This window comes from Cetorhinus maximus, chromosome 10, assembly GCF_964194155.1.
Source record: "Cetorhinus maximus chromosome 10, sCetMax3.hap1.1, whole genome shotgun sequence".
NCBI classification, from domain to species: domain Eukaryota; kingdom Metazoa; phylum Chordata; class Chondrichthyes; order Lamniformes; family Cetorhinidae; genus Cetorhinus; species Cetorhinus maximus.
Genome location: NC_135888.1, coordinates 31527576 through 31547447, shown reverse-complemented (window position 1 = coordinate 31547447; position 19872 = coordinate 31527576). Strand labels below are relative to the sequence as shown.

At 39.4% G+C, this 19872-nt stretch overlaps 1 protein-coding gene across 3 annotated transcripts in view; it reads left to right on the top strand.

The window, feature by feature from the left end:
- tncb (tenascin Cb) overlaps positions 1-19872 on the top strand; it is a 147688-nt gene that overhangs the window by 82090 nt on the left and 45726 nt on the right. For 2 of the 3 annotated variants that reach the window (XM_078550326.1, XM_078550325.1), the window contains exon 10: positions 2868-3131. In XM_078550326.1, the coding sequence (XP_078406452.1) occupies positions 2868-3131 (264 nt within the window). Of the gene's footprint in view, positions 1-2867; positions 3132-10186; positions 10583-19872 lie in introns of all 3 variants that reach the window. The other variant, XM_078550324.1, reaches the window with a different exon arrangement.

Sequence of the window (19872 nt, the reverse complement as noted above, 5' to 3'; positions counted from 1 at the left end):
AGAGGTGATAGGGGAACCGGACTTGCTGTGAGTTAGTACACAGGCAGCAAAGTTTTGGATGACCTTAAGTTTATGGAGGGTAAAATGTGGGCGACCAGCCAGGATTGCATTGGAATAGTCAAGTCTAGAAGTAATGAAGACATGGATGAGAGTTTCAGGAGCAGATGAACGGGACAAAGTCAGACGATGTTACTGAGACAGAAGTAGGTGGTTTTAGTGATGGCACAAATTTGTGGTCGGGAATTCACCTCTGAATTAAATGTGACACCAAGATTACGAAAAGACTGGCTTAATCTCAGGCTGTTGCCAGGGAGTGGGATGGAGTGGGTAGCTAGGAAACAGAGTTTGGAGAAGAAACTAAAAACAATGACTTCAGTCTTCCCAGTTTTAACTGGAGGAAAGTCCTGCTCATCCAGTACAGAATGTTGGATAAGCAGTCTGACAATTTAGCAACAATGGAGGAGATGAGAGAGGCGGTGTAGCTTTGTCACACTATATATTTTACAATTAAACACAAGTCTCATTAAACATTAATCACCCTATACAAAGCAGGACACCAGTCAGAGGACAAGTGCTCATCACATCAACACCGTAACTCCTACAAACTTGCACCAGAAATGGCTGTCTTTGATAAAAGCAAAATACTGTGAATGCTGGAGATCTGAAATAAAAACAGAAAGCTCTGGAAAAACCCAGCAGGTCTAGCAACATTTGTGGAGAGAGAAACAGCATTAATGTGTAAAGTCCAATATGACTTCTGAAGAGGAGTCATATTGGACTTGAAATGTTAACTCTGTTTCTCTCTCCTCAGATGCAGCCAAACCTGCTGAATGTTTCCAGCACTTTCTGTTTTTATGACTGACTTTGAGTCTGGTTTCTCAAAATTACTTCAACGGACATAAATGGAAAGTGTCAATGCATCTCTCACACTTCCAATAATATAAATACTTAGAAATTGTTTAAATGGTTTTTTAAAAAAAACAGATGTTTAGTACATTTACGGGTACAACATATTGTATAGGAACTTTGGAATAAAGCTATTTCCACTTGGGAGGAAAATCTTCATCATGCCTCATGATATTGTCTCTCATGATTTATAGAAAGTTCTGGAGTAAGTTGAATATTACAAAGTTTCCCACTGTGAACTTTGTTTAATATATTAAATACTTTACAATAAACCCTAGTAACCAGACAACAAAGGCGTTCATGTCATGATAACAAGATATCACGTCCAGGGCCAAAATTGTCTGTCATCCTACTACAGCAGAAAAGCCAGTTACTTGGAAGCTTTATTGCAAAAGATATATAGCTATTCATTAAAAACAACATGAACCAATCTGGCAAATTCCTTCTGAGGTCACTAAGTTACAGATCAGTATTGTTAGTGTTATGGACCGGAGGGGGGTTAATTTAAACAACCCTGATTTCTCCTCTTGTCACCCGTCCGTAAACAGAAAGGTGTTTTTGATTTGTTTCCCACTTTGTAAGCGGTGGTGTATTTCCCAACCCTTCAATTTTGGTGTGATCCAATTTCTATCAATAACTCCACAGCAAACTCGATAGGATGAAGTCAAAGGGTTTGTTTATTTGCACACACTCAAAACACGGGAGGGGGGATTGCCACATAAACCCCTGTGCACTCATAAAAGAGGGATAGAGAAAATAAAGATTTACAGGGCAAAGACCACAGAGTAAAGAATTATTGTTTCATGTGAGTCCAGAATCCAGAATCAAAATCCAATGATGTAACCTTTCACAGAAGTCCACACTGAAACCCGATGCTGTATAATTCACTTTTCCAGTAGAGTTGGCTTCACACACGGAGATAGACACAAAGAAATGAATCAGTTTGTAGACGATGGGACAGAAGTTCCAGCAGAAGCAGTGTAGATGGGGTCAGGTATTCAATCTGGACAGAGCCCCTTTTCTGTGCTGCTACAGCTATGTAGATGGAAAAATGGCAGACCGAGGTTTTATCCAGTACAGCAAGTCAATAATACTGGTTACACAAGCTAGAGGGATTCCATGTCAGATGACTCCCACCTCTTCACAGTGTCTTTGACAAAGAGTGTGTATCTCACAGCTGCGCTTCTGAGATGGTTAAATGTTCCACCTATTAAGACTTGAAAGCAAGGTTGCGGGGTCCTTTGTCCTAACAGATGGATAGGCTCTGGTTGGTCAGGCCTGGCTTATGAAATACAGATGGCCTTTGTATAGTTCTCTTTGAATTTGGTCTCTGCAGCCAACAGGGGTCATTAGTATCTCTTCAGAGATAACGAAGTGCAGGTTTCTGTGATATTGCCACGGTAGCTCCTTTTGTTCACAGACAGACATAGCTGCAGCCATTTTTAAAGGGTCTTTGTCCAGTTTTTAAAGTTTTAGGAATTAACTTTGAGGATATCTACATATATTTTATAAAAATATATAATGTGAGGTCTTAGTCCCCTGACATTAGTTACACACCATTTTCTCTCCAATTTCTCCCTTCATCTACTGACCCTTACTACGAATGGTTAACAGCCACTGGTTGCTTTTTAGCATCTGACCTATGTATGAATTCCCAATGTATCAGTCAAGATGGTGAGAATCACAGATCATAAAGGTCAACACAGCCAAGGCCAGTGGTGGATAGAAATCTGGGACAAAGACCTTGGGTGATTTCTTTCCTCCTTTACTGGTCAGCTGTCCAGAAGCCAACTGCTGTATCCCTCCTATCGCCCTACAGTAAAATCAGCTAACTTGGTTAAGAAAGAGGATCAAACTTGAGATCCTGGCCTACATGGTGAAGTTTCATATTGGGTAGTATACTTGAGCCCAAGCATAAAGAAAGAACTGCACTTAAACTTTCTAATTATTTACTACTGCAGACTTGGACAGTCCAAGAGACTTGAAAGTGACTGAGACATCAGAGAACACAATTACACTGACATGGAAACGCCCACTGGCAGTAATAGATCATTACTACATCATCTATATCTCAAAGGCTGGTAAGAAGCATGAGGAGATGGTGACCGCCGATGCTATCTCATACGTCCTGACTGGGCTTGACCCTGCAGCTGAGTACACCATTATCCTAATAGCACAGCGAGGTAAACAGAAGAGCAGGGCTTCCACCACCAGTGCTTCTACAGGTAAGGAAGAACTTTTGAATCCATTTTGATCTCTTCATTATTTGTTTTGTTTTTTTAAATGCTGCTAAATGTTTAATCTCTGTTGCTTGTGTTGAGACAAACATTTCAAGAAAGTTTTATCCTTACAGAGATTCTGTCACCAGTGCTGCTTCTTTCCAAAACACAAAGGTGGGCTTTCAAGGGGTGACATTACCTTCATCTGCCCATCACGTAAACTGACATGATTGGGTGCAACACTGGTTTGCCGGTCCACCTGGTTTTACTCTCTATTGAAGGCAATGGGGAGTAAGATTAGGTGGAGTATTAACATCTCCTTTCCTTCAACCTGATCCTGTCAGTTTTCTGATGAATTGGGGAGGTTAAAATGGCCCTCTACATGTTTTATTTAGAAGCTGGCAATGTTAAAAGTGAAGGTACACTAGTCCAAACATTTTTTTGTAATGGATATTCCTTTTTCAACCAAAAACGTGATTTGACAGAGTTACATGGCTAGTCTGTATAACCTGGCACATATTGGGAATAAATAATACATTCATGTGATAATATAGAAATATAGTGGTTGAACTACATCCAGAGCCTCAAAAACCAGTAGTACTTATTGGGTGATTGCAGGTTTCCCAATAAAAGTGGCCTGTAGGTGAGGCCCCTTGCTAAAAGCACAGCTTTTTAGTGTCAGTTCCATCATGTACATGAATATGCAAATGTAAATCATATAGATTGTTGAACTTATTCAGTTTGACTTTTAATAATGCAATGTTTGGACAATGCTAAATTTAACTTGTGCAATGACTTTATTATATAGAATATATAATGAACAATGTATATGAATATTGGAATAGGGAGCTGGGTTATAGCCCTTATGAGGCTATAGAGTAAGAATGTTAGTACAAACACAATTCGGTTATTATCCATCATTACAGTTTATACAAGCTTGCTGGGAATTCACATACAGGAGATTTTATTTAACACTCATGTAAAATTGTGAAAAAGATCCATAGGTAGGTCAGCATTACTTTTAAATGAAAGGAAAAAAATAAATTGGATTACTATTGTACTAGCTCATGACTACTACATAAAACTGCACAACACAGAAGATTTATAAGCTGTGTGTGCGCCAAATTCACCACATGGTGTAGGAGTCAAACTTACCAGCCAAACAAAACAGTAGATTTTTATATATTTTTCTCTTCTGTATATTAAACAAATTCACTGTTTTATAAGGATAAGAGCAGCTCCCTTATTCCACTCAACTTTAACTTTTAAGACTTGTCAAATGTGACAGAAAGTGGAAGATGGAATTTATTTAATGTAATAACATTATTATTTCTAGTTCAGGCTGCCAGACGTACAGTCTGCAAGTGTTTCCCTTTAGAGACGCTCCAGAGAAAGCTTTCTCTGGTGCAGAATTAATACACTGTCATTTTTTGTGTTGGAAGCAGTGCTTTCTTGACCTTTGGGTATATTTATACACTTTATTGTAAGATCTAGCTAATGGAAAGCTCAGCAGTTTATACAGGGGCAGGTAATGCACCTGCAATTTTCTGATTATATATTCAAGGGGTTGGACTTCCACACCACCAGCGTCTATTTAGAAAATTGCCTCCCTTCCTCTCAATGTAGTTGAACTAGTGCAGGCAAGGAAGGCAGAGGTCAAATATGATCTCCAATTTGTGCAGAGTTGCTGATCTCAAGCCAAAAACTTAGGATTGAAACAACTGACTTGAGTCTTCTCAGGATATTGGGGGAGAAATTAACCAGGGAATTTGTGATCACAGTGGAAGTGCTCATGTTTGGTTGTCAGGTGACAGCATTATTGGCCTCTCCTGACTAACACATATTGCTGATATTGGGAACCACAGACAGATGGGGGCTACTTTGATGTGGTACCACAGATCAGGTGTCCATGGAACTGAACTGGAGGAAGTAGCCAGTGAAGAGGAGATGAAAGATTATCAGGGAAAAGAAAAATCAAAAATACATAACTGTAAAATATTCCTTCAGATCACAAACCCATATTATTTCATCATTTGAAAACAACAAAATTCTCATTTAAAAGCAATGTTGATGCACCCATGGATCTCCTCCCTGAATCTTATATAATTAGGTAGGTAGGCAGCTAGCTAGCCATAGTCCATGAGAGACTGTAGGCATCTTTCTGTTAGAGGGAGACAATTGATTCACAGGTACCACTCCGCATCAGACAGGGAGGCAGGTCCCAAGTCTACCTCAGTTGGAGCAGGAATTGAACCTGTACTCTGTGTTATTCTGAATCACATACTAGCCATCTAACCAAATGAGCTAACCAACTTGTTTGTGTTAAAAAAAGACAAAAACCTAATGGGTAAATTAATATCTGCTACATACCAATAAAAAGCAGTGGCTGCCAAAACAACTAATTAAACTTTCTAAAGAATAAGAACCTGAAGGCTTCAACAGCCAACTAAATAAATGAATATATTTATTATTTTACTTTATTTTTTGTTATTTTCCCTCTCAGTTATTAGTACTTTCAAACTAATATAAAATGTACTGATTGCTTTTCTCATGTTCATTGTAATCTAAGAGTTCTCATGAAGGTAATAATCAGGAAGAAAGAAAATCTCTGAACTATCATTGTACACTTAAGTGCAACACAAGCTCCTAACTCTTTTAATACTGCATCCTCCACCAACCAGTTCCCTTCAACTTATCAAAGCTATGTTAAGTTCTCAGCTTTTACCAACCCTTTTGTACCTATTTTCAAAGTTCCTTGAAAAGCAAATAGGGATATTAACTTAGTAGATAAACAATGAGGATGTTTCATTATTGAATTATTTGGTATGGTTTAAAGGGTTGATTTGGGTTTGGTAGGCTACTTACCCATTTGGAGTTCGACCCTCTCCAGGAATCTCCAGTATTAATCCATGAGGTTCTGCAGGCTGGTGAGGCACCCACCTAAACCAAGCAGGAAGCTTGTGAATTTAGGTCCTATATCGTCAGTCGGACCTCAATGTAGTTTTAATCAGATTACAAGTGGGGAAGCTGGCTCCGCTTTGCTCCCAGGTTGAAGCATGCTGACAGTTGGTAGGAAGGACAAAAAGGCTCCCAGGTGTTTTATGGGGCCTCAATGAGCAGAATTGTTTCTCAGGACCCCACAAGCAAAGTTGTGAGCTCACCTGTCCCCAGTACCACCCCACGCCCCCACCCTCAAGGGGGACTCTCTCAAAACCCCTTTTCATTATTTCTCTAGGCGCCAGCGGGCAGCCCTTGACCACCCAATCTTCCTCTGCCAGTAAGCACTCTGTACCCTCCACACACCCGTTTAAGGCATTTAAATGATGCTTGGTGATTAAAATCACCATGGCACCTGAGGCATACCAGCTTGCTGAAACTTAATTCACCAGAACAGGATCCCCATGGAAACTAGCCCTGAGTTTAAATCCACAATTAAGTATATTTTTCATATGGTACAAGGGAATAAAAACTGAGAATATATTAATAAAATAAAATGTTCTTATAATATAGACTAAACTAAAGGGGGAAAAAATCTGAATCTCCAAAGAAAGGGAAAATGCTGGAAACACACAAATCTATTTGTATCTAGAAAAGGCTAAGTTGGATTGATGTTTCAAAAGGTGGTCCTTTATATTAAACAAAGATATGATGAAAGGTTTTGACAGAAACTATTTGTCTGTCATTTCTGTTTTTAGATGCTGATGGACTTGCTGTTTATTTCCAGCAGTTTCTGTTACATTTCTATATTATAAACAAGATTTTGTGAAAGGTAACCGTGCCTAAGTCTTTGGAAAAGCAGTGCCATTTTACAAAACACATTAAAATAATGTATCTAATCATGCGGGATACTTTTTTCTAACAGATAGTTTTTTAATTTGTATTTTTTTAACCTAGTCAATTCATGATATAAATTACATCAAACAATTATTTTAAAGTTAAGAAATAATTATTGACTGCAATTTTTAGGCTGAATTATTTGACATGGTTTCACTATCCCTAGTACACACTCGTTATTTTGAGAGTTATTTGTTATTGTCACACAATATGTGATTGGCTTTTTTTGGTTGAGGTTTTTTGTTGTTTGATCTATCATATGTTCTTTACAAAGCTATTTTATAGAATGTCATTGCAAACTGACATATATAAAATATCCTTCAACTTAGATACTACTGCACCATATTTCAGTTCTAATGCAATTATTAAGGTGTCCAGATAGCAATTTACAATGCCTACTTCTAAGAGCAATAGTATTTGCAATAAGTATAACAGACAGTCATTGGAAATAAGAAAGGCGGACAATTCTCAAAGAGCATGGAGGGTAAATTGAACAGCTTTGTCGTAATGTCTTTTCTTAGTTCACGTTTGTCACAGTTCAGAGGAATATATGACATGGAAGTGTTACCAGATGGATTCATGTGCAATTCTCTACTCTTTAAAAAAATTTCACAGGCCTTGAAGCACTGCGAGGTCTTAAATTTTCTGAGGTAACCCCCACAAGTACCTCAGTGGCTTGGGAAGCTCCTTTAGCTCCCGTTGACATGTTTGTTGTGAATTATAATCCTAAAACCCATGGAGAAACGCAGCAGGTTATTGTGAAGGGAGACCAGACTACAGTCGCTCTCACTGATCTGAAGCCTGCCACTGAGTATGTGGTGACGCTTATGGCTCTTCGAGGCACAGCAAGAACAGAGCCCCTGGTCGGATCTGTCACTACAGGTACTTTACCAGATTCTGTAGCTCCATCTTAGCATTGTTTACTGATGGTTCAGGTCATGTGCTTGCCGCTGTACATGAAACCTCTTTGAAAGGGCAAGCTATGTGCTGCAGCATATTCCATGAATCCTATAAAAGAATAGGATCTACTGGAAATATGTGAGCTTTCCCACAGTTGGCTCCCTTCACCTGCTCCCTGCTAGATGTAGTCAGTAGAGTACTAACTTTTCCTACTCATCCTTCGGTCCTGAATGATAATGGTGTCAACTAAGCATTTCAACTGGAACCTGCCTAACTAAGCATAAAATACAATTGCTCTTAACCAAATGACATCCATTTTAATCTTCTTACAGGCCCATGAATAGTTTGGTGACTGCTTATTGCAGATACCCCATGTTAAGCTTTTAGATCCCCAAAGCTGTTTACAATACAATAGAATGTGCAAACCAACTAATATACTTCAATATGAGAATTAGATTTAAATGTTGGATGGAACTGATATAGACTTACAGGATTGTTGCTTTGTCCAGCATGAAGGCCTTGTAGGAATATTGAAATAAAAAAAAAACTCCCCTATTGTGGAGAATTACTTCAGTCTTTTATTTCAATAATTAATTCATTACTACTAACTACCTAATAAGATATGGCTATGTCTGTGTGTATGCATACATGCATGTAAGTAATAGCAAACAATACTATGTATTGAAAAATGTTTATGAAATCTTATTTAATAGCTTATTTGATATCAGGAAAAAGAATTCTTAATGCTCCTGCAATTTTGACAAGAGTAAGCGAAGAGTCTGTGATTTTGCAAGTTTAGTCAAACTGGATGCCTAAAGCTTTCAGGTGAAAATTCCGTGTGACACAAAAATAAAATGAACTCCATTTTGAGCTGGCATACTTACAAGCAATCTGATTGGAAATATACTCATTAGGCAGTTTTAATATTTAAACCTCAGCAATATAATTTTCCTAAATACCACAGTATATTAAATGTATTCTACAAGCAGTCCTCCCTGCTGTGTCCGCTGCAACAGGAAAATATTTTCAGTCAAAAACAAAGCATGAGAGATAAATTCCAAAATAACATTCTCCTTGTTATTAATTTGATCATCTTGCAGTTATTTCTATTCTGATCCCTAGCTGAGGACATCTTGCTTAGCAGTGTTTTACTCCTTTAAGAAACTGTTCCAAGTAACACAAGGAGCTATTGCTCAACTTTAAAGAGATGTTGCTAAAGAGTCCATATATCAGGAGGTGCTTTTCTTAAAAGTATTTAACTTAAGGCAGTCTTTCAAATCTATCTTTTTTGAAGTATACTTGCTCTGTGAGCACTGAGAACAAAATACTCAGAATTCATTTTTCCGACAATTTTTGAGTAAATAGTGTACTCCTCATTATCCCTGATGATGCTATTCCTGAGGTAGTCCACACTCCAACATAATCTCACTCTATCCAAAAGAGTGCTGTATCCAGTCAAAATACAGTCCCACCTTCTCTAACCTCGTCCTGGACAACAGCTTCCCACCTAATATGCATTGGATCTTTCCAGGACTTAGAGCACCTGAATTTCCTATCCAAAGCTATTTATATGGTTTAGGGGCAACCATGTAACTGACCCATCCGTTGAAAGGGTCTCATACTGATAGAAAGGGAAGTGAGGCCCACAGTTAGTCCTGCAAACTGTCACACAGCTACCAGGATGTCCCATTTCAACTTAAACATCTGGAGACGGTGGAGAAACTTTTACAGAAAATCCTACTTACAGTTTTCAGCCTGCACCTGACACCCTCCCCTCACCCTCACATCCCAGACACTCTATTCAGTATGGTTTGGGGTGAGGCCAAACCACTGTGTCCTGTGTTTAGGGAATGCCAGCGTTAGAGTGCCTAGTGAATGGTCAAACTGAAAAATGAGGCAGGATGACAGTTCCCTATCTCATTAAACTGGCTCCAATGCACCCACGCCTACATCAGGCCCAGGCACAAATCTGTACACCTACTTCAGGCCCAGGCACAGATCTGTACCACCACCCCACACCTCCCCAACACTGATAATCAAATAATTCCATACTGTTGTAATAGAAAAACAAATTGATTGCTTCTAATGTTGTGCTTTTTTTATTTCCATTTAATTAGGTCGCTTGCAGGAACCAACATGAAAGCTAATTCAATCAATTGCATCTTTTTCAGGCTATTAACTTTTTTTTAAGGACTTAAGTGTAATAACTGTGATATTGCAGATGCAGCAGCTGACTTTTGATTAAGCAATGCACAATTGTAACAGTTTTTCCTCCTTCAATACTACTGAACAGATTTGCACTAAAATGTTTGAACTACCTTTTGTAGCGATGCCGGAGCCAGCATTCACTGATATTCAGGAGGAGGCCAGCCAGCCTCTTCCAAATGGAAGAAAATCAGTGCCACTTGTTCCCTTGATAGTAGAAGCTTCTGTGCCTGAGTTTTCCGGGACTGGTGATGTTGAACTCAGTAACCTAACTGCTTCCGATGTAACCTCCGATACTATCAAACTTTCCTGGATGGCAGAAATAGGAAACTTTGACTATTTTATCATAAAGTATAGCAGTGAGCTTGGAGCCGATGATGAGACAGAGATCTCCGTGACTGATGATGATTTAGCTGCTGAAATAAGAGGCCTAATACCCTCCACTCCTTATAAGATAACTCTTTATGGAATTGCTGGTGGTCAACGCTCAGAGCCGCTGAACATTAGAGTTACCACAGGTATTTAGCTTTACCATTTTGTTTCCAGACTACCTTTCAGTTATAGTGATGTTAAGATCTACTAAAACTGGTGTTGCATAGAGAATCCTGGCTATTATGAAACAGCTAGTTGGGCTGTTGCCTGCATGGCCGAGCATTCATGTTCTCATCAGCACGTTGTCCCAGATTTGCTGGAATATGTGCCCCCCCCCCTACCCCTATCCCATATATTTCGGCTCCAGCTTGAGAATTAAAAAAAGCATGCGCACTTGTGTGTAAAGTTGACGCCAGTCCGCATGGCTTATTAATTGTTTCGAGAGTTGTTGAATGGGTTTTGTCTCTTGTCCCAGTCCTTTGTAATTTGTTGAATGGTAGAAAGTATGTTCAGCCCTTATATCTTGTGCAGAGGAGCGGTGTAAAAAGCGCGTGGAATGGAGAAAAGGCTAGCATAAAATTGGAGGGCGATTGTCCTCTTGTCACTTGCTTGTGCTTGTTGCAGGAACTTGTGACCGTTTTGTGTCTGTGTGACTTGCATTGTTTAGAAAGAAGGCTTTAATTGTAGCTGAGGCTAGAATGCTGCTACCATATAGACAGAAGCATGACGTTTGAAACTTTATCCATGTGTATTAATATTGTATTAGTGTTTTAAAGCAATCTACTCCTCAATTCTGAATATTTTGAACTTGCTTCATTCATTTCCTTCAGTATACTAATTTCTCCCAATATCATGTCGTCCTTAATAGCTGGGTGCTGAAGTTTGTAACAGGCGCCTGTCTGAGAAACCAAGTGCTGCCGCTTGACATTTATGTAGTGCAATTACCAGTTTTATCTTTATATGGATGCCAAAGTGTTTCCAGTTACTGCTAAAACAATAGTCATTTAAAATCCCAACATTTGCCATCGTTCGCACAATTGGCCATGCACATCAAGTCCAGTTGCTACAACTGATCGTGGGGTAAACCATTTATTTTAACGTGACGAGAAATGAGATAAAATACCGCCCATCCCAATTCATGACATTGTGTAACTGGAAACATAACTCTTTTAACAATGTTGTTTTATTATTGTTCTGCTGATGGCATAGCATTTTGAAACACTATTCCTTCAAAATTATTTTTAGCTGTCTTTAACAACCCCGTTGGCGAGCTGATAGATCAGACAACATCCCTCACTTCTCGGCTGCACAAAGACGGAAGTTTTAACCATGGGCCCTCATTTGATTCAGAGAAAGGGGTGTTGCATAGTAAACTAGGAAGCCTTACTGTGGTAAACTCTACTTCCAAAAGTATTAAACTCTCTTGGACTTTGCAAAATGGATCTTTTGACAGCTTTCTTATAGTGGTCACAGATTCCACTGGGCTTTATGGACCACTGGAAATGTCCCTAAATGGTGACTTTCGTGACACGGAGGTAACTGGTCTCTTGGATAGTACACATTATAAGGTATATTTATACGGATTTGTGGGAAAGTGGCGTTCAGATCCTCTGAATGCAGAAGCCACAACAGGTATTTTTTTTTATTCACAATCTTTTCCTATATACCCCTCTTCCCCTTCCTCTCCTCATTTTAAAAATGTACAGAACTTCCCCCACCCTTTTTACAATGCTATTGATCACAGCATGCCTTTAGGTAGTTCCTGTATAAGATAAACGGAAACATATGTTTAGACCTGGGGGTTACTGATAACTGGGTGTTAAGGGACAGTCCAAATGGAAATATAGTTCTAGCAAAGCATAAAATCATTGACAACCATGAATGAAGATAGGGAATGCAAATACAGCAGTGTCATAAAATGTAGTCATTGCTGCTGACTTTAAGGCCAGGATGTTGGATGAGGTTTTATTCATGGCCTACTAGGTGAAAATGCATAGAAATTAAGGATCCAACCTGTTCCAAAATTTGGGATTCAGTATAATCCCAATCTGCACATTTGGATTTGGATGCCCTTGACTTTTAAATAAAGAAGTAGTTTGCTGCTCCGATACTTTCACTTTTTATCCCATATCCCGACATGTAGTTGAACACTTTTTTTTCTCTAACAATGAGTAAGTTTCCAGGTTTGATCCCCAATCTGTACTGATTTAGTTACCATTATTTGGGAGCCATTGGCAGAGTTACTAATTGGTGTGTGGGTTGGGGGTGTGGAGAGGGGGCAGAGCATGGTGTTGGGGAGGGTGTTTGTACCTTTTCCCAAACCATCTTAGTGCAACAACGCATGATAAATTCTTGGAGGCAAGACAGATTGGGATCTACCCAGGTGTGTTCTGGTTGGTATGACTCAGCTGTTCATTGTGGGAATCTCTGCGCCAGTGGGAGAGCCCTGGTACTGTACTTTTAGACTTAGCCTAACATTGAAAAATTTCAACCCCTCAAAACCCCCATGACAAAAATATTCTGTCAACATTCAAAAATGTGCCATTTCCTTATCTTAAAAGTGAAGCCACATTCTTTTACTTGCAATACTTATATGTAATCAAATATTTCAATGTAGTAATACTTGCATTTATTCAGCAAAACATTTCAAGGTACTCTACAGGACAAATTACTTTCTGAGGTGCAGTGACTTTGTTATGTGTGGTAAAGATACAGCCGTCTGAGCCATCAATTACTCTCAAATTGCTATGAGGCAAAAAACCAGACATTCTCTTAATAGGTGATACTGATTAAGGGAGGAAAGCTGTCTGAACACAGCGGGGTGGGGGGAGGGGTCTTTCTGCTCTTTGTTGAATATCACCATGAGAGTTTTGACCTGAATCACTAGAACAGCCAGACTGGATGGAGCATGAAAGGAATTCTCCCTAACACCACATCGCCACCACTGCTCATGTTTGCTTGCTATTTGAGTTCACATACGTATGCAGAATGTTACTTCATCCATCAACCTAAGAAACTGTTAAAGGGGAGGGTGGAAACAAAACAATAATTTCATAGGTGCTAGAATTGAAAGAACCCTAGTTGAGCTAACAGACTTAAAAATGCTAAATTTCTATTCTCACAAAGCATAATTGGTTGCCAATCAACTAAATTTCAGAGATCCAAATGAGGTGGGATAACCTAATTTAATTCACCGAAAGCAACCTTAATTTCTTGTCATGCAATATGTTTCCAATCCAGTACCTCCATAGTCAGATAATGTTCTTAATGCTGATTCATAACACACTACCCTTATGGCAATTCTATTGAGGGGGTTTACTGTACACTCCTGATTTCCATGCTAGCATTTCTGCCATTATTAAGTGCCTGTTCATACATTTTGCTACATGTACAAGATGAAAATAACATTTACATTGGCGGAAATTTTGTTGTTTTGGAAGTGTTCAGTGTCTGAATGGACTGTGTTGGCAAAGGTATCAGAAGTTCTTTGGTTAACTGGTTTCTTGACCCATTGAAGGAATATTGCATCGCATATTGGATTGTAATCTTATCATGGTGCTTTAACAGCCTGTACCCAATGTGTAGTTTAGTACTAAGCAAGATTCCTATGGTATAACTCATGCTAGTAAAATATGATGTGCATGAGGGCCAGTTAGCCTTCCTACTACATTGTGGGAGTGAATCAGCTCAGGTTTTTGCACTGTAATTGTTATGACACAGCATTATTAAAGGCTGAATTGTTTGAATCCCAGAAGGAAACTTGAACAACTGTCATAACCTATATTTTCAATTGGTATGTTTGAGATGTAGCCCTGAATTCAGGAATAAAACCACCGAGCCTCGAGGTTTTTTATATAAAACTAAATTAAACATTTATTATTTTAACAACAAATTAAACACAACACATGTCTGCAAATTACTACCATAATAACTTTTAAACAAATCTCCAAGTTAATCACTACCAGGTAAATCTTCACCAAGGCGACAATAACCCATAGGCTTTAAACAAACACCGGGCAAAGCATATTTGACCTTATAAATTCAAAATGAGGTTCCTTGCAATTTGGTTCCTTTGCAGAAACAGTTGTAGGTTTACAGGCTGGTTAGACCATAAATACCTCTGCCTTACACACACAAACTCCTTTCTGTTTATACCTAGCTTTCCTTTGAATGTAAATTTTCCATTGTATCACCAGGCTTTTAACGTTACATCTTCTAACAATAATATCCTTTCATTCCACCAATTTTATTAGTAAGCTGAAAAAAATAAACACATTGCTTGGTGTCTCCTAGCTAGGTGCAAGATTTTACTCCCACTCTTGAATGTTTTATTCAACAAATGCAAATTCACACTTTACCTTCTATCCTCCTTGCATTTATCCAATTAACATCTCAAAACTAGTATACATTAGAGCACCCAGACTAGTTGGCTTTAATCCAGTTAAGACACACAGACATACACACAGACTCCACTACAATTCCATTTTAAAAATAATTTCCAATAACATTATAGACAATATCTCTTCATGACAGTGATGGAATATTGAATTGAAAATAAATTACCTCAGGATTCATATATGAGGTTGAACATAGGCTGGTACGTATCCAATAATAGTTAAAAATGACCTTGCTCACTTATCTTTAATGAAAGTTTAGTGGTTTGAAACTAACATTTCGACAAATAGTAACTCTGGAGGTATAGCTTTAATAACCTTTTATGTTGCTTAGTCAAATCTGTTAAGCCTCAAAATTTGAACCCTAATGATGGCATTAATCTTATGTATTAACCTCAGGTATAACATGGATTTCTTATTTATTTCAGTCACTAATGGTGAATCACGTAAAGAGCAAATTTAATTTCCTCCCTTTCCATTCCACTGCTGTCCCTGCAGTACTCAAGAGACCTGATCAAGTAGAGGCTCTGATTCTCTTGCCACCGGCTCTCTATATCCAGCCCCTAGGATGAGTGTAAGAGTTCTCTGGTGTGGCTCATTGCAAATTCTCTTTCTGCTTGATGAAAAGGCTTTGCTTCTGATCATCTCCCAATAGTGAGATTAATAATTGAAATCAAGGAATCACAGGTCAAACCTACACTTGTGTCACACTCAACACAATCCATTCCAACTCCAGTGAGCTACTATGCAAATAAACGATCCTCTTCCCTTTATAATTCAAATCCCTTTCCAGAATGCTTCTGCGTAGTTGTTAGAGGCATGTCATTTACATTCTATTTTTAACAGGACAGCATGATCTGGTCTAGATTATTTTACCATCATTGTCAGGATGTTAACAGTTACCATGAAAATGGTATTGCTTCATCTCTTTGCTATTATAAAAGCATTTTGCATAATACACAAAATACATGGACATCTTACGTCATACCAGTCCAAACTTTCATGTGTTATGACTTGTCAGGATCTGCAAAACAATTTTCAAATTGCTAGACTTCTACAGTCACAAAAGCCTATCGTCAACTTATTTCTGTTGTGGAGAGCCAGCATCAACCTTAGAATAACACCTTCATAAAACAATTATGAGAGTGAGTTAAATATATGTAAGAGCCCCCTCATTAATCCACAATTCGGAAATCAGTAATACCAGAAATACCATTAATATTGTTGACCTATTTCAAAGTCCTAACAATGAAAAGGAATCAGGAGCAAGGACTAAAGGGTTATTAGAACTTTTTCTTTCTTTCCGCCTTATTTTGTTTGACCTTTTTGGTCAGGCACATTAAATAACTTTTTTAAATTAATGATTTTTGATATCAATGTTTTTGTGCTGCTAAATCAAGTTTCAATAGATCAGTGGCAAACTGGTAGGTCCAATCTTTTCTCTTCAGTGCTGTAGGGGTAGGTTGTGGTTATGAAAACACCAAATGCTGTTTTTTCGATTTTATACTTTTACAATTGGCTTACTACTGCATTTGTTTGAGCACCAGCAAGCCCAAATATGAAAAAAACATAGCTTTACAATGGTAGGAAAAGCAGTTTTTAATTAACAATTCAGAATCTGGCATTTATTACAAGCAATGTTTACCAGACAGTGAATTTAGGGTGGCGGTGAATTTCAGGCAGCAGTCGATCCTAGGGTTCAGGCTATCGGTACCACTTTAAAATACATTACATTTGACAAGATCCTAGGCAAAAGGTTATTAGCAAAAGTGAAAGTGCACATAATTGGAGGTAACCTTGTGAACTGGATGAGTAATTGGTTGGGAGGTAGGAGACAAAGAATAGGGATAATTGAAGAGTTCTCTGATTGTGGGATGTGATAGCTGGTGTTCTCCAGGGAGCCATAACGGAGTCTCAGCTTTTCATCATGCATTTTAATGACTTAGATGAAGGAATTGAGAGTTGTATATGCAAATTTGCAAATGACACTATGTTAAGAGGCACAGTAAGTTGTGCAAATGGGAGAATATAATTAGAGAGAGTTGGACAGACTAAAGGAATGAGTACAACTTTGGCAGATGGATTTCAATGTGAGGAAGAGTGCAATCATGATATTCAGATTCAAGAAAGACAAGCCTGAATATTTTCTTTATGCTAAGAGTCCAGGGACTTGAAGAAGCAAAGGTGTCCATATATACAAATCACCAAAAGCTGGTCCACAAGTTTTTAAAAAGTATTTAAAAAGGCAAATGGAATGATGATCCTTACCTCTAGGGGTGTTGGTATATCAAAATGAAGAAGTTATGCTGCAATTATGCTACAGAGCCTTAGTTAGACCCCATCTTGAGTATTGCATTCTGTATTGGGCTCTTGGAGGGGGTGCAGTGTTGCTTCACCAGAATGACGAAGGTTTAAATTATGAAAAAGGGGTGCATAAAGTTGGCTTATGTTCCTTTGAGCAAATAAAATTGAGGGATGATATTTTCAACTTGTCTTAAATGATACCTAATAGGGTTTCTAAAGAGAAATGAATTTGTTTAGTGGGGAATCCAGAAAACTGGACATAATGATAAAATTAGAGATAGACCATTTGGAATTGAAATAAGCAGCATAGAAAAGGAAGATAAAATCTGGAATTCTCTCAACAGCAACAAAAACAATAACAACTTACATTTATAAATAGCCTTTGATGTAGTAAGATGCCCCAAGGTGCTTTACTGGAGCATTAACAAAGAAACTTTGACACCGTGATGTATCCTACGGGTGACCAAAAGTTCGATCAAACAGTTGTGTTTTAAGGAACATTTTGAAGGATGTAGGGAAGATGAGTGGTTTAGGGAGTGAATGTCAGAGCTTAAGGCCTGGACAACTGAAAGCATGGCACTCTCCAAAAGGCTGTGGATGCTGGGTCAATTGAAATTTTCAAGAATGAGATTGGTAGATTTTTGTTAGTTAATATTATCATGGGACATGGAGAAAAGGCATGTAAAAGGAATTGAGATACAGATCAGCCATGATCTGATGGAATGGCAGAATAGGCTCAAGGGATTGATTGGCCAACTCCTGTTTCAACTTAATCTATGCATATAACTCCCTTGTAGATCAATTTGCTATTGACCAGTAGTTATGGTTCAAAGGTTATTGGCAACTCCACGATGGCCTGTTTAATACCAAGGCTTCCAGTCCAGAAAGGAACCTAGTTCAATCCCTAGTGTATTCAGTGAGCTGAATTCATTCTGGGCATGAGTCACATGCCCCAATTGGCTTCAGTACTATTGGCCTCAGGGGAGGAAAACTCGGCCAGGCTTCCCACTTCTAATTCCTATTCTGTGAATTCAGCTGGGAAGCCTGTGTGGGTGAATGCCCCAGGTGATGGCAGGATCAACCATGATGCTGACACCTTCCCTGCAGTCAAATTGCCTGTCAACACACCGGCCAGAATTTTCTCTAGAGTGGGGAGAATTCTTGGCTCTGCAAACCCGACTCCTGAGAAACTGCCCCGGACATTCCGATTTGCATTCCGGTGGAGTTGGGCTGTAATGGGAGTCGGGCTTGCCGACTTCAGAAACAATTCGGAGGTGGCACAGGGGCTGCTGGGTGTTAAGGTGGGCTGGGCAAAAGGCCAGCCTCAGTTATCCAGCAAAAGAAACAATACAACAAAATCTAGCCCCCCCCCCCCCCCCCCCCCCCACCCCCCCCAGCTCGCCTCACACCCCTTCACCCCCACCCACCTAACACACACACATTTCCCATGCCACCTCATGGGCCCCCACCTACCCACCATGGCCCCTCATACCCTTCATGCCAATCTATGCCCCTCCTAAAAACTCCCGATGGCCCCTCAAACCCTCTATGCTAATCTAAATCCTCGCTTCCGACCACCCGTAGTCCATTATAGCCCCTATGCCAACTTAATGTCAATTTAGTGCCAACCCATGCCCCCCAACCACCCCCTCTGCACTTATACCCTCCATGCTGCTCACCCAATATCCACCATGGACAAACCTTAGGACCCATGCTGAAAGGAAGTAAAATAAAGTTCTAAGTGTCTATTGATGAATTCACTATTTTAAAAAAACACTCGATAAAAAAACATTGACTACATTTAAATTCCTTCAACCACTTAGTCCATTATACCAGCAAGCATTTGTATTTATAGTCCCACCTCAAAGACTTTATGGGCTGGATTTTACCACGGGCCCGCTCGCCGATGCGTAAAATGACACACGGTGAAGTCAGGCGAAACTCCCGATGTTACCGCGCCCCATTTAAATTTTCAGGAAGGCGGGGGCGCAGCAAAATCAGCTGCGCGCCCGCCGACCTGTCAATGGCCAATTGAGGCCATTGACAGAGCAATTAAAGTAATTAGTGGACCTGCCTGTCCAACCTTAAGGTTGTCGGGCAGGCCATGACCCCAGCGGGAAGTAGAAAAAACATGAATCCTCATCCACAGGCGGGATGAGGTTTCATGTAGGGTTTCAAAAATTTTAATGGAGTTTTTTTAGAAATTATGAACATGTCCCAACTCATGTAACATTGTCACATGAGGGGACATGTAAGGGAAATTTTTTTTTCTATTAATATTTTTGAAAGTAGAGGCGACCTCCTTGGGTCAGCACTTAGACGCAGGGAGATGAGTGTGCTCTTTCATGCACATGTGCGAAAGAGCGCACTCTCAATTTTAGGCATTCCCCCCCCCCCACCCGCACAGGAAGCGCATAGCGCTTTCATGCGGACGTCACACTGGGCGGGCCTTAATTGGCCCGCCCACATAAAATGGCGCCACGCATCCGATCGGGGGCGCCGATCAGAAGCACGCCTGCCCATCAACTCCCCCCACCCCTATAAGCATTTGGAGCTGTCAATCAAACTGTGAAATGACAGGCATCCACTGTGACAATGATAGTTTGTGAAATCAGTTATGCAGCACTAATCCTATAATGATAGTCCCCAGGTTTATGTTATCAGAAAGAATGAAATAGCATGCACTTTTTTTAACACTGTAGAAAACTTTTTCAATTTTTTAAAGGGCACGAGATTTA